General features: G+C 35.9%; 1 protein-coding gene across 8 annotated transcripts in view; it reads left to right on the top strand.

Moving 5' to 3' along the window:
- The window catches only part of MTDH (metadherin), a 57,310-nt gene that overhangs the window by 15,346 nt on the left and 26,309 nt on the right, over window positions 1–15,655 (top strand). For 4 of the 8 annotated variants that reach the window (XM_047089031.1, XM_047089036.1, XM_047089034.1 and 1 more), the window contains exons 3-6: window positions 9,393–9,477; window positions 10,170–10,346; window positions 11,740–11,805; window positions 13,472–13,708. In XM_047089031.1, coding sequence (XP_046944987.1) covers window positions 9,393–9,477; window positions 10,170–10,346; window positions 11,740–11,805; window positions 13,472–13,708 — 565 coding nt within the window. The remainder of the gene's footprint in view (window positions 1–9,392; window positions 9,478–10,169; window positions 10,347–11,739; window positions 11,806–13,471; window positions 13,709–15,655) is intronic. The other 4 variants (XM_047089032.1, XM_047089038.1, XM_047089035.1 and 1 more) reach the window with 2 other exon arrangements.

The following is a 15,655-nucleotide window of genomic DNA, read 5'->3' as shown; positions in this document are numbered from 1 at the left end:
TGCTATTGCACTGTTTTTGCATGTTATAAATATGTGTTTTAAGGCTTTTTATTACTTTCTTTCTAAAGAGGCTTCTCTTAGATCTACTTATGTACCTTAATATGCATCATTGTATGTTTGTTTTTCTCTCAGAGCCACATCTAAGCACTCTAAGCTGTGATATTGAATACCTTGCCCTGTCACTTGAGTAATAAGCCTTAGAAGTAAAACATTGTCTAAAAACCATGTATGACAAGAGTTATAGATCTTGTGTCTATAAAGCAAGTTAAACTACCATAGTTTTCTAGGTCTTTATTTGGCTGTGAAGGTCAATACTTCATTGATACTGGTCTCTAGTAGAGTAGACCTAGGACCATTAGCTGGCTGAATGCATTGTGCTATTGGATGCTGAAGAGAATAAGAATGGAAGAAGTACTTACTCTCAGAAAGACTGCAGTCTAGTTAAGGAAAGGCAAGCACAGGAGAAGATACCAGGTAACAAGACTGGGTGCCAGATATTCACAGGAATAAGATTATCCAATTTGGGTGGCCAGAAAGAATTGACAATTGGACTCTTAAGGCTAGGGATGGTATTTTAGTAAGTAGAAGTGGGGAGGCCAGCTTTGGCAAGTGAGAGAGAAACAAATGGACACAATCAGACATTATTCAGCTGAAACAAAAGAAGATATTCTTAATGGAAAGCTCTCGATAAGTTTGACTGGTCAAGGTGGGGGTGGGGTATGATAAAAATAGATATGTAGCTGGCAGCAACGTTTATGATTAACAGGTCAGGCTTGTGTTAGTGATTATGAGGATTTGAATTAAGGTAGAAGTGTAAAGATTGTTAGAGAAACAACAGAAACCAAAATGTATAAAATTTGGTCACAATCAAATTTGTTTATGTTCAGAATGAAGTCAATGGTGTCCTACTGAAATATCATTCATTTTAAGTATTAATAAGCTCTTACATTTTTATGTTGCTACATAATACAAAATATTTTCACCTCTTTTGACCTTGTTGACTAACTAAGTCTTGGTTGAGGAAGGAGAGGGGTACTATCATTTTTTTTTTTAATACAGCTCATTAAAAAGAGTTTAGCGGTACCTAGTAAATAATGCTCCCTCAATTTCACGGAGGCAGCTGTTCTCCAAGTGTGGTTTGTGGACCCCTGGGATGGGGTCCCAGGGACCCTTTTGTTGGGCCCTGGGGGATGAAACTGTTTTCATAATAATTGGGACATTTGCCTTCTTCACCATGTTGATAGTTGCACTAATGGTGCAGAAGCAATAGCAAGTAAAACTGCTGGCTTCCGAGCACAAATCGTGACGGTGACACCAAACTACTAGTAACTGTATTCTTTATGCAATCCACTCATAGTTAAAAAAAAAAAAAAAATGCTAGTTTCACTTAAGAGTATTCTTAATGAAGCTATAAAAATGATCACTATTAATTTCATTAAATCTTGACCTCTGAACACATGCTTTTTAATTATTTTTCATGATGAAATAGGAAGTATACCTACAGTATGCTGTGTACTGAAGAACAGTGGTTGTCTTGAGGAAGAACATTTGTACAATTGAGTTGCAACCTAGACTAGTTAACTGTTTTTACGTGAAAGAACAGCTGATAGATACCAATGGTTATTTAGACCTGGGTACTTGAAGACATTTTCTCAAAAATAATTAAAATGATCCTGTCACTTCAAGGAAAAGAATACTTAGTATTTGTTGCAAATGATACAATGATTTGTTTCTGAGTGAAAATTAGAAATCTGGAAAATTTGTATCTGCCACCATTAGCTTGACAAGCATCCCTGTGCTTAAAGAATATCTGATGAGATGAGTTGTGATATTAACAAATGTGATTTTTAAAAATACTGTATACAATGGAATGTTTTAACATTTTAGAAGATGTGTGTAACTCACTGAACCAGTATTTTCCAGGTGACCAGTACTTGCATGTTACAAAATCAGACAACTGTGAAAGTTTCATTAAATGCACAAGGTAGACCAATGGAGTGTGGAAAGTTCATTGATGCACTTTCAGATTCCATGTTGCAACAATTTTTAAGAAACTACCACTTGACAAGTTTCAGCATAATACTTTCCCCTACCTCTACCTAAAGTTCCTTGTGACTTCCCATTGCTCTTACTCTACAACCTTGAACATAACCTAAAGGTCCTGCCTGTGATACAGGTCTCTGTTCCTACCCCTCACCCTGTTTAAGTCTACGCTCATTGGTTTTCTTTCTTTTTTGTTAAGCAGCTTTATTTTGAGATATACCACAAAATTTATTTCATATAAGTGTATGATTTTAGTTGTATTGCAGAGTGGTACGGCTCTCGCCATAGTCTAGTTTTTGAACATTTTCCTCTGCCCACTACCAGTAACGCCCCATTTTCTCCTTTTCTTCTTAGTCCCAGCCCCTGTCAACCACTAACCTTTGGTGTAATGTCAAAGGATATCACAATTATCTGAAAAAGCAAAAAACAACAACAACAAAACTATTAAAACAATCCTTTTAAGGGCGCCTAGGTGGCTCAGTCGGTTAAGTGTCCAACTTTGGCTCAGGTCATGATCTCGCAGTTTGTGAGTTTGAGCCCTGCATTGGTCTCTGTGCTGGAAGCTCAGAGCCTGGAGCCTGTGTCAGATTCTGTGTCTCCCTCTCTCTCTGACCCTCCTCAGAGCTCTCTCAGAGCTCTCTCTCTTGCTCTGTCTCTCTCTCTCAAAAATAAATAAACATTAAAAAAATAAAAACCAATCCTTTTACCTGGGGCACCTCGGTGGCTGAGTCAGTTGATTATCCAACTCTTGATTTCGGCTCAGGTTATGATCCCAGGGTCATGGTATCCATGCTGGGTGTGGAGCCTGCTTGAGATTCATTCTGTCTCTCTCTTCCTCTTCCTCCCTCTCTCTCCCTCTCCCTCTCCCCCTCCCATCCCCCCCACCCCCCACCTACCCCTCTGCCACTCTCCCTGCTCTCATGCACACTCTGTCTCTCAAAAAAAAAAAAAAAAAAAATCCGGGCACCTGGGTGGCTCAGTTGGTTCGAGTGTCCAACTTCAGCTCAGGTCATGGTCTAATGGTTCGTGAGTTCGAACCCCCACATCAGGCTCACTGCTGTCAGCCTGTCAGTGAGGAGCTGGCTTCAGATCCTCTGTCCCCTCTCTCTGCCCCTCCCCCATTTGCACTCTCCCACAATTAGTAAATATTCTTAAAAAGTCTTAAAGATCCTTTTTCCAATTATATATCTGTGTGTATATAGTCAGATTTTCTTCACATGCTTTAAATAACGTATCACAGTAAAATTAAATGCAAAAGGAGGTATGCGAATCTAGCTATCTTTTATGAAGCCAGACATTAAAGATATTTGCAAACTGTAGAATATACCAACCGTGCTGCTCACTAAAATGTTTATTTGTTTGTTTTGGAAAATACAGTTATTTATATAGGTGTAATTAAACAGTATGTAATTAGTCTATTATTATTTTGAAATAAATTAATATGTTAAATAATATCTTAGTTTAAATTTATAGTATGTTAGATACCAGTAGATACAACCCATGTAAACAAAGGCTCTTTGATATCTTTGGTCTGTTTTAAGAGTATCCTATAACCAAGAAGTTTGAGAACCACTATTCTAGGAGTGATCAGTGTTTAGAAGACCATAGACAAACTTATTCCAAGGCATCATAGATTTTAAACAACTGTAAGGTATAGTAGCTCTTAGCAAAACAGAGAACACTGCGTGCCCAGTCAATTTACATGCATTTGTGTTTTACCTTCCATAATACGTCTTAGAAACAATAGTCTAAAATCAGGGATTGGCAAACCATGACCATTGGCCATATGTAGCTTTCTGCCTAATTTTTGAAAGTTTATTGGAATGCAGCCACACTTATTTATTGTCTGTGGCTGCATTTATATTACAACAGCAAAGTTGAGTGGTTGCAATAGAGACCTTATAGTCTGCAAAGCATAAAATATTTATTGTCTGGCTTTTTTTTGCTGAACACCTCTTTTAAACTTCTAATACAATCTTTTGGATTCATTAAAATATTTCATTATCTGCAGTGCTTTGAATCTGATTATGTAGGTCTTGGACTCTTGACCTTTTGGGCTCCTTGTGCCATAGAATCTATAGCTTCATGATTCTTGGGTTCCATCCAAGAATTAGTAGTTTCAGTGCCCCCTTTGAAGGTAAACACAGTAGTTTCCATCAAAGAGGGAATATCTTACGAGAGAAACCTCATTTTTGCCCCCTAGACTTTTCTGTCTAAACTCCTGACAAATAGCAGAAAGGAGACCAGAACCAGGACTTCTCCTCTAGCCCATCATTTTCCCATGATGCTGTAGTTGAATGAGGCAAGTGGGAGTGGCAAGAGGAGATTGAAATAGAGTGAGAAGATGAATTTGGTTTTAAACATGCTAAGATTGAGGTAATAAATGGAGTCTCCAAGTGGAATTAATTTATTAAGCTGTTGGAAATTTGAGAACCATGTCTGGGAAAGAGTTTGGGGCTAGATAAAGTTCTTAAGAAAGGTTTCTTGTAAATTTTTTTTAAGATTCTGGGTTGGTAGTCATGCCGCTTGTGTGGTGTACCATAATTCGTGAGCTCACACCAAATGTATTTAAATAATTTAATGGCTCGCGTAAGTGTTCAAGTATACAAATAGAGTAGCTCAGAGGTTTTATTTTGGGGGCAATGAGAGTTGGGCAGACAGAACCACATATAACGCAATTTATTTTTAGGCTCTTTTACTGATTAACCAAATAACTGCTGTCTGCAAGGTGTATTATTCTAGGAACTAGGAATATAACGATTGATAAAACAGGATAAAATGGGAAAAGGGATGACTAAAATAAAGCAAATATATTCTCTAATGGTAGGTGGTGGTAAGTGCAGTGAAAGAAAATCTAACTAACGAGGGTAAGGAGGAAGGTAAAGTACAGGTTGTGGGTACTTCCCTTCATCTACAATTCTACTCCTTCCTTGCATTCAGGGAAATGTATCAGACTAGTAGTGGGTGGGAAAATCTTGGCTGTAGTTTAAATTATACCACCACCACCACCACCCCAAAAAGCAGGAAAATCTGCTGGAACTCTCTCTACTTTTAAAAAGGTTTGTGACACTTTTTGTAATTAATCTCATCCTTACATCATGTCACCAAGTTACCAAGATTAAGAACTGTTGGTATAGATAGTTCAGAGAAATGTAAATAATATGTTCTTTGGACCATCCATCCTTTGCCATTTATGCCTTGTTCATCTATATGTTTGAGACAAGTGAGAAAAATAAATAGTGCTGAATGTGGAGCAGTATAAAATAGGGACTTACCATATTTGTTTAGGCAAAAGGTGGATGAAATTGATCCTAAAGCAGTAGTTTTCAGACTTTTCAAGAGGCAGTTGCTTAGTTTTCAAAATGATGAACTTCACTGACCGCTTTTAATTTTGTCAGGTATGTACATTTTTAAAATCACTGTCACCATTACAAAAAAGAAAAATTTTGACCCAATGGAAATAGAACAAAAGTCTCAGAAAACAGAATAGTTACTGCCATGAGTTAGGGGGAAATCTTACACACTAGCCACTTACTTGCAGACTAAAGTATCATAGCATCCATTTCTAACCTTTAGGTTAGATCCCAGGGTTGTGGGATGAAGCCCCAAGTTGAGCTCCACACTGAGCCTGGAGCCTGCTTGAGACTCTCCCTCTCTCTGTGCCCCTCTCCCTCGCTCATGCTCTCTCTGTTTCTAAAATAAAATAAATTATTTGTCTGTTACTTGTGAAAATTCTCATATCTGCACAATTTAACAGCTTGGGAGCAGTTTCCTAACAGAAGCATAGCAGCCCAGATTTTGGAGCATGCTTATCAAATCCCAGCTCTGACACTTAATAATTAGGTGATCTTGGGGTTGGTTAGTTAATCATTCTGTGCCTTCTTTTCTCATCTGTAGAGTGGAAGTAATAACATCTGCCTCATAGAATTCTTTTGAAACCTGACTGGGTTAATTAGGAAGATCTATATAAGTGATAGTGATATAACCAGTTAAAACAAAAACAAACTTTTTTTAAGTCTTTTTAGTGGATCCATTTGTTAAAAATACCAAAGTAAAAAACCATCAGATTCGATTGCAGGAACTGCTGGTGTTGAGGAAGATTAACTTTTACTAGTTAGATTTCCACAAAAACCTTTGCATACTTAGAGGATGAGGTTGAAAAATTAGTGTCATGTTTTGACAAGCATGGCCTTCGTTTAAGTGAATCTCTATACTTTTGTCAAGTATGATAGTTATTAAAAGTATTAAAGTATCAAAATACATGAATTGAGAAGCTTATTCAAAAATAATGAAGCATGTTCGGTCATATTGCTGTCACTAAAAAATAGTTGTTTTACAAATGTATATACACTGTCAGGAGGGTGTGTATAAAATTTACAAAGAAACAATCTTGGGAGTGTATGTCTAGCACATCGTAGGGATTTAATAAATCTTGATTGCATGACAGCCATTAGGAGAGGTTAACTAGCTCCATGGTAGAGGCTGACAAAGAATAGGAGGGAAGAACGTGGTAACAAAGGAGCTGGCACTTTGTATTTGCATTTTCCTTCAAAAGCGTTCACTGTAGTGGAGCTGCCCACAAGTAAGATGTTTACATCAGTAGGACGGCTAAGGCAAATAGTAGCATGAATGCATATTTGTGTTAAAGCTTTTTATAAATACGTTATTAAGTCTTGTCTGGGTAAGCATTATTCTTTGGTTAGTTACTTAACTAAAATCAAACAAGACCTAAGCCTAAATCAAGGTAGTCTGTCTTATTTTTCTGCAGATTTCATTTTAGTGATGAATCACAGTATATTTCAGTGTGAATATAACTTCTCCCCTTTTTTCATACTTTCTCTCCTTTAAAGTCTTATGTATGCTTATGTATACTATTTTGTAGTTAGTCTGCTTTCACATCTTCTTTAATCTTTAAAAGAACCTTATGTGGGGGTGCCTGGGTGGCTCTCGTTTGGGCGGCTGACTTTGGCTCAGGTCACGATCTTACTGCTCGTGGGTGGGTTTGAGCCCCGCATCCGGCTCTGTGCTGACATCTCAGAGCCTGGAGCCTGCTTCAGATTCTGTGTCTCCTTCTCTCTCTGCCCCTCACGTGCTCATGCTCTGTCTCTCTCTCCTTCAAAAATAAATAAATAAACATAAAAAAAAAAAAAAGGAACCTCATATGAGGTTAGGAATTTTTGTCCCAAATGGCAGTTGGGGAAAGGGGTTTAGAGGCACTTAGCCCAAAATCGCATAAGTAATACATGATTAAATTTGTAGAGTTCAATGTAGAGTGACAGGATAGCAGAGTATTTGTGAGGGCAGGATCTAGAGTCAGAACTGAATTTTAGTTCTGGATTTACCACTTAATAACCCTCTTGTCTTAAGCTATTTATATAATCTCTTATGGCCTCAGTTTTCTTATCTGTAAAATGGAGGTACTTAACTTTAGTTAGTTCCTGTAGGTCTGTACGGTCCAATGTGGTAGCTACTTAATGGCTATTTAGCATTCCTTCTCATACTATTAATAACTTTTTATATTTATTACCTTTTGAAATGTATTTGGGGTATGTTGAGTTAACGTATATTAAAATTAATGTGACCTCTTTCTTTCATCTTTTTGACATCTGTATGTTAGAAAACTTTAAATTACAAACATGGCTTGTATTATATTCTATTGTACAGTGCTGCTCTAGACCAGGGATGGGCAAACTCTGGTCCCCCAGATCAGCCAGAGGCCTATTTTGGTAAATAAAATTGTGTGGAAACACAGTCACAGCCATTCAGTTATATATTGTATATGGCTACTTTCATGCTACAGCAGCAGGGTTGTAAGATCACTATGTATAGAACTATATGTGCCTTGGAAAGCCTAAAATATTTATTATTTGATACCTTATAGAAAAAGTTTGCTGACCTCTACTTCAGGCTATAACTGAAAAATGCTCAGTGTGTTATCTTGAGTTGGTGTGAGAGACAGACAGTCGATAGAAAGTAGATTGGTCGTAGATGCTAGTGGGAAAAAGGTGGTGGGGACACCGACTGGTCATTGGTACCACGTTTCTTCTTTGGGATGATGATAGTGTTCTGGAATTAGAAAATGGTGACAGTTGTACGACCTTGAATCTACTAAAATCACCGAACTGTACGCTTTAAAGAGAATAAATATTATGGTATGTAGATGATACGTCAATTTTTGTGAAGTAGATATGAGCCTGGTTTGGTAGATGTCATATAGCAGTACATGAAACATGATACATGTTAATGAGAACATGGAAAAAAACAAGTACAGATCAACTACAGGGAACATAAAAAGTTTGTTATGAATAGTTGCTTATATACTCCTGTTGTCAAAGAATTTTTAATCACTCTTAAGAGCTGTCATTTATTGCTTACTCAAACTATCATTTACTGCTTTACCCATAAAGAAAAAAAAACTTAGTATCAAGATATGATGTTTTTTCTGGTGGTAAACTTAACTTGAAGATAATAAGATATACATAGCCAATCTCAGTTAAAAGAGTGAATATAGATTATAAATAAAATCAGTATTTGATGAATATTAGTACTTTCCTGGAAGCACTAATCTAAATATAGAAATCGTGGCTTTACCAAGTTTTAATGAGCAGCTTCTGAGAGGAGAAAATAATATTAACAGAATGGAATTGGAAGGCTGTTTCAAAATAACCCACATCTTGTATGTGTGTAGGTATTTTTTTTTTAATGAATTACTAAATACCTACCATATGCAAATCCTGGGTATTTTCGCATTGCTTTGAAACTGACAAAATATTAACTGCTTTGTCTGGTTGACTCTCTAATTTGTTATACAGCAGGGTATTCCAGCAATCTGCTTTATAAAATCCAAAAGCCACTAATCAGTGCATCATTTTCTTTCTCAACGCTAGCAATATTTTTTTAATTTTATTGCTCTGAAAACACCATATTATACTGCCTTATTTGTGATGGAAGCTAGGATAGCGTGTTTTTTTAAGGGCACAGACTTTGAAGCCAGATAGACCTATTTCCTAATTTGACTCTACCACTTACTAACTTAATGTGACCCTAGATAGCCAATTTCATATTTAACATCTCTAAGTCTGCGTTTCCTCATCTCTAAAATGGGAATAATACCTTCCCTAGTGAGTTTTTTTAGGGAATAAAGAAGAAAATCAGTGCAAAGTACTTAGCATGTAGTAACCACTCAATAAATTGTACCCTCCTATTATTATTGCCATTTAATGTTAAGTTCTTTTATCAGACATTAAATTTTTTTGGTTGTCAGCATCATACATTTCATTATGTATTTTACTGACTCCTACCTTTTCAAAAACAATGAAATATTAAGTAACATTCTATTTTGCTTTCAGTCAAAGAAAAATAAGAAGAAATCAAAGTCAGATGCTAAAGCAGTGCAAAACAGTTCACGCCATGATGGAAAGGAAGTTGATGAAGGTACTTGAGCAAGTGAAAGGACTATAGAAACATTCTTAATCCTTTTTTACCAAGGTGGATTATATAAAAGCTGCATTTGTGTTGCTTAATCTTGTATCTAGCTTTTCTTTTTAGTAACCACAGATTTTAATGTACAGATTTGTGACATTGTTAGAAAACACTTTTTTTTTTATTTAAGTATGTTTCCTGAAGGGAACCATCTTCAAATTGAGGGTCTAGCTCAATATGTTGAGCAGTTGTTTTGTCTTTGTTTCTTAGAACTATGGTTTTAATTTTTTCCCTATTCTTAAATACACTTTCCCTAAAAGGTTGTGTACAAAATTCTTGAGTAAGCCCTTTATTGTCATCACCAAATAAATCCATTTATTAGTACTTATTTATAATACTCTCCTATCCCTTCTGTCTGGCAGGATAAAAAATATATATAAGATAACATATATTTATCATTTTTTTATAAATCATAGAGGACAGAGTTGATAAAAATTAGCAGAATAAATAATAATGGCAGTTAGCTGCCTGAAACAACATACTGAGATTAAATTCTTAGGATAAGTTAATATCATCAGTACACTTGGTTTTTAGTTTACTATCATGATATTTTGTGTGCCCCACCCCACCCCCCCCCAAAAAAAACCTGCAACTTTTTTCTTCCCCTTTACTGAATAACACTTTTTTCTCTGGGGCTATGTCAGGAGCCTGGGAAACTAAAATTAGTCACAGAGAGAAACGACAGCAGCGTAAACGTGATAAGGTGCAGACTGATTCTGGTTCATTGGATTCAACTATCCCTGGGATAGAAAATACCATCACAGTTACCACCGAGCAACTTACAACCGCATCATTTCCTGTTGGTTCCAAGAAGAATAAAGGTATATTAGTGGAACATAAGAGTCATACATCAAATCCAGCTCCTTTTAATCAGATGTACAAAATATCATTACGTCAAAAATTTGACTATTTTGAACAGCTTACATCATTGTGCTGATATACCCTTCTTCGTGAGAGCATTGTGGACCATGTATCGGTTTACCTGATAACCAGCAGTGTTACTCATTACATACCGCCTAATGAATGGCTTTTTAAATTAAAATTGCCTTTCTGCCTTGAGTCACATGAGAAAATGGTGTTGCCTTTTTCCTTGTGTGCAATGCTTTGCCCCAGCTCTCTTACATCTCCATTTTTATAGTGGACAAGACATTTAAGTGGAATTATTTGTCACCATTCTGCATGTTGGATGCTTGCATTCCAAGATGAAACTAGCATGTTCTGGATAGTGCAGGCTCTGTCTTGGACTTCTTATCACCCCAACTTTTTGAGAATGCTTTGGTGTTTGATAAAGCTGGACTGGAACTTCAGAGGTTGTGGAGCTAATGGTCTTCCCAAGTATTTCACATGCTCAGACTATCCAATATTGGTGGCTTCTTAGTAGCTCTTTACATTGCCATCATTTTACCCTGGAAACATCAGTCTGCAGAGTGATACTGTTCAACTTGGGCATTGACTTTTCTTCCTTCACCTTTTTATTAATTGCCTCCCTACCCCACATTGTCTCTAGACCACTTTCTCAGCCTTTTACTTTTTTGCTTGATGACCTGCTGGAATTTATCGCTTTGGTGTAGCAACAACGTCTATTTATGCATTTTCACTATCCCATATTAGTCATGCTTTAGCACTTCTGTTGGTGACCCCTTTTCACTGTCTTGGGCATGCTTTCCTTGCTGCACAATCCTGTGTCATGCTAGTTTTTTAATACATTGTGATCATTCTGCTTTTTAGTGTCGGAGAAATAGTATCTTTGTTGTAACATGTATTCGCACCTCTTGCCATATTTCCTAAGTCCTGGTCCCAAATACTGGCAGTGTTTTTAAGTTGGATGTGTTTGCTTCCAGGATTATTGAAAAGGCAGCTGGTATTGTTGAGAGGTGGCAAAGTTGAATCCAATTACAGAGCCCAGTTCTCCAGTTCTACTGAAAAGAATCTTGATAACCATTATTGAACAGCAGACTCTCCATATATTTGAGCAATTTTCCAGGTCCTATATTGCCATTTTAGTTGACTAAGAATATGGTAACTAAAGAACTCAGTTCCCTAAGGACATGTCATGTATGTTGTGGGTAAAACTGACTCTTTTCCAGTGTAAGAATTTAGTACTTGAAGCAATTTATTAAAAATAAGTGAAAATTAAATTGTGTGTTAACTCCTAATTTAATGTGCATAGTGGCCTGTTTAGTATTAAATAAATTTTATTTCTATTTCAACCAGGTGATTCTCATCTAAATGTTCAAGTTAGCAACTTTAAGTCTGGAAAAGGAGATTCTACACTTCAGGGTGAGAGAAATTACATGTAACTTAAATTGAAGGCCCATCAAAATAGAAACTTATATACATGTCTCTTTCCTCACATGAATGATACAGAAGGAAAAAAAAAAGGCTTAGAAATGATTTTTAATTACTAAAGTAATATAATCACAATCCAGACATTTTGGAAAATGGATAAAAAGAAAAATCATTCCCACTTCTAACAGGCTTTGGTATGTTCTAGTTGTTTCTCCCTCTCCCCCATATGTAAAAGCAATCTTTTAGTAATAGCTTATATGCAGTTTTTATTCTTGTTTGCATTGTGTAAGTCAATAGAGAAAAGAAGGATTTTGAGTGGGGGGGGGAGGACTTGGTTTTAACATATGGGATAAAAGACTTTACCCCTGTTTATTAAGGAGAAAACCTTAATACCTATCATCGTTTAAACTGCTTCTTTAACAATATTAAATATTTTACAATAAATGGACTACAGTCTGAAGTTACTCAGTGCTCCACAATTAGAAAATATATTTTATGTACTCGTTTATGATAAAGATTGAATTAAGTAGAGTAGTATATCTTACCTAAAAACTAAAAGTGTTGTAGTATACTATAAATTCAGAAATGAAAAAGCACCTTATTTCAGGCTTGTTTTAACTCTGTCAGCTTCCTTCATTCCCATGATTCTCAATCCTGGCTACACGTTACAGTCATTTAGGAAGCTTAGAAAAACACAACACAACACGTGCGTGCGTACATATATACACACATACATACTGATTCCTGGGCTCCACCCATAGAGCTTCTGATTTGATTTGATTTTTTTTTCTTTTTAAAAAAAATTTTTTTTTAACGTTTACTATATTATTGAGAGAGAGAGAGTGAGACAGAGCATGAGTGAGGGAGGCGCAGAGAGAGAGGGAGACACAGAACCCGAAGCAGGCTCCAGGCTCTGAGCTGTGACACAGAGCCTGACGCAGGGCTCGAACCCACAAACCAGGAGATCATGATCTGAGCCAAAGTCGGACACCCAACCGACTGAGTCACCCAGGCGCCCCTGATTTTTTTTATTTTCTTAAGTAATCTCTATGCCAAACGTGGGGCTCAAACTTACAACCTCAAGATTAAGAGTCACATTTTTCACTGACCTGAGCCAACCAGGCACGCACCCCTCGAGATTCTGATTTTAATTAGTCTGGGTTGAGGCTCCATTGTCTACTTTTAAGAAAATTTTCAATTGATTTTAATGTGCAGCCAGGTTTTAGAATCACTGCCTTATACATTTTGTGTGTGTGTGTGTGTGTGTGTGTGTGTGTAAATATTTAAAGAAAGAACATAATAACTAAGGAGAAATCTTCATATTTTTAGTGGGTGAGTATACCGAGTATACCAGAATATGTGTTGTTTCCCTGTTTGCTCTTTTATACTTTCTTTGAGTAAGTCATTCTGCTGTTGACAACATTATTAATACATAAAGTTCAAGCCTCCTCTTAGTTTTTAAACTAAAAGTCATCCGTGGTGGTCATATCCCCTTTAAAAGTCTTCATTTTTATCTTTGAAGCTCAAGCTATTTAGAAGATAGTAGGGGAGAAAATGAGTGATAAATATAAACCAAGCAATCACAGAAATTTAATAATATCCCAGTTTTAATAAGGAGTCACATATCAGTTTTTAATCTTCTTTTCTTTTCTTTAAGTTTCTTCAGGAATGAACGAAAACCTCACTGTAAATGGAGGAGGCTGGAATGAGAAGTCTGTAAAACTCTCCTCACAGATCAGTGCAGGTGAGGAGAAGTGGAACTCTGTTTCACCTGCTTCTGCAGGCAAGAGGAAAAATGAGCCATCTGCTTGGGGTCAAGACACTGGAGATGCTAATGCAAATGGAAAAGACTGGGGAAGGAGTTGGAGTGACCGTTCAATATTTTCTGGCATTGGTAAGAAGTGTGAGAACATTTTAAGTTTATTTAAAATTGCTTATTTCTGGTACATTTTGAATTTTCCAAGAATGGAAAAAAAAATTCCATGAGTAGAAAAATTCGTAAAGCCATACAGAAATAATAGTAATAATTAACACATCTCATATCCTTTTTATATGGAGCAAAGTGGGAACTAAAAAGTAACTAATAGCAAATGTATTTTTTGCTCTCTCCCTCATGTTCTCATGTGCTTTCGTCACATTTGATTGCCAGCGTAGCTAAGGACTGTAATTATATATGTTTAGTGATAAGTGTGATGTGTGAGCAGACTTTTTGATTAATTTCAACAGTTCTGCTGTTGAGTGTAAATGAAAATGGTAAATAGAAGTAGTTTACAGTATTCATTTTTATACTATTTTATAGTCTGCAAAATGCCTATTTATAATTTTTCCCCTTGATTTTAAAGATAAAGACCAGTAGTTGAGAAGCTTATTCTTGTTGAAAGTCATCAAATATAAAGCAGCGTAATTCCAGTGTGTGTGTGTGTGTGTGTGTGTGTGTGTGTGTGTGTGTGTTATGAAAAAGAAATCCATGTTTTATATGGAAAACTGCAAAAAGAAAAGGAAAAACCCACTGTTACCACACCGCACAATGGCAACCACTGTTTTTTTATATTTCTTTAATTTAATGGTCTTTTTTTTTTCCTGTGTACAATATTTTACGTAATCCAAATTGGATATTCATTTTTATGTCCCCACAAACACACTTAATATTGTAATATAAACATTTTCCTTTTTGTAAGCATTTTTATTTAAAGTCCCTATAATACATTATGTAAGCATAGCATATAAATCATTTTTCTATTCCCATATTATCAAGAGAATTTTTTCCCTTTTTTAACCATGTAAATGACATTGCATTGAATATATTTGTTTTTGGGTTATTTCTTTAGGATAGATTCTTGGGAGTGATGTTATTGGGTTAAAGGGAGTATGTGTACAGTGCTCTATGACATATTATCAAAGTATTTTCTAAGAGGGTAGCTTTGGTTTATACTGTCAGCGTTGGTAAGAGTGCCATTTATTATGTGCTGACCAAGATTAGGTATTTTTATTTTTAAAAATATTTTCTAACTTGATAAACAAAAAATACATAAATTGTTCGGTTAACTTTTTAAGATCACTAATGAGGTTGCATATTTTTTACAACTTTCTTGATCATTTCTATTTCTTTTATGAATTGTCTGTGTTCTTTGCCCATTTGTCTAATGGCCTCTTATTGTTTGTTTTTTTTTTTATCAAGTTGTAATTCCTTGTGCATTAAACATACACTCTTTTCTGTTGTGCTTGTTGCAGATACTTTTGTTAGTTTTATTTCTTATATTTGGGAGAGCAGTAGACACTAGAGTTTTTAGTGTTTAAGTAGGAAAAAAGACCTGTTTCTTCCTACATTATTTTTCCATCAGTTTCCATCAGTCTAGAAAGACTCCGGTTGACTAATGTCCCCAAAAAACAAACTTTAGATCGTTTACTGATAATTTTTCTCAAGCTCATTCTTCCTTTCTCCTGTACGATGTCCAGGAATTGTGTAGAAATATCAAAATTTGTTTGGAAGAAGTCATTCCCTAAATTCCCAGCCTCATTTCAACAATGAAGAAAGCATAAATGTCGATGCTGTAAAAGCATCCTTTCATATTTAGCAAAAGATGGTAGTTTTATTGAGTAATGTTAAAAACCATGGCCTTACCAGATATTTGCAATTTACTTATAAAAGCTATGTAGCATTTTCATAATTAGGACATAAATTGGATGGTACTTAATGTTGCCACAGATAAAATTAAGCAGCAGATTAGAGTTCCCACCTAGATGGATTGGGACTTTTGTTGAAATTGAGAGGGAACTATATTAAATTGGGTTTGTAGTGAGTTACTAAGAAGAGACTGTTGTGACTGGCCTCAAGGAAGTG

Source organism: Lynx rufus, unplaced genomic scaffold (genome assembly GCF_022079265.1).
Source record: "Lynx rufus isolate CCGP_SWC_20201006 ecotype Redwood Valley unplaced genomic scaffold, mLynRuf1.p SCAF_26, whole genome shotgun sequence".
In the NCBI taxonomy this organism is placed as follows: domain Eukaryota; kingdom Metazoa; phylum Chordata; class Mammalia; order Carnivora; family Felidae; genus Lynx; species Lynx rufus.
The sequence above is the reverse complement of the archived record's forward strand: the minus strand, read 5'-3'. Positions and strand labels throughout refer to the sequence as shown.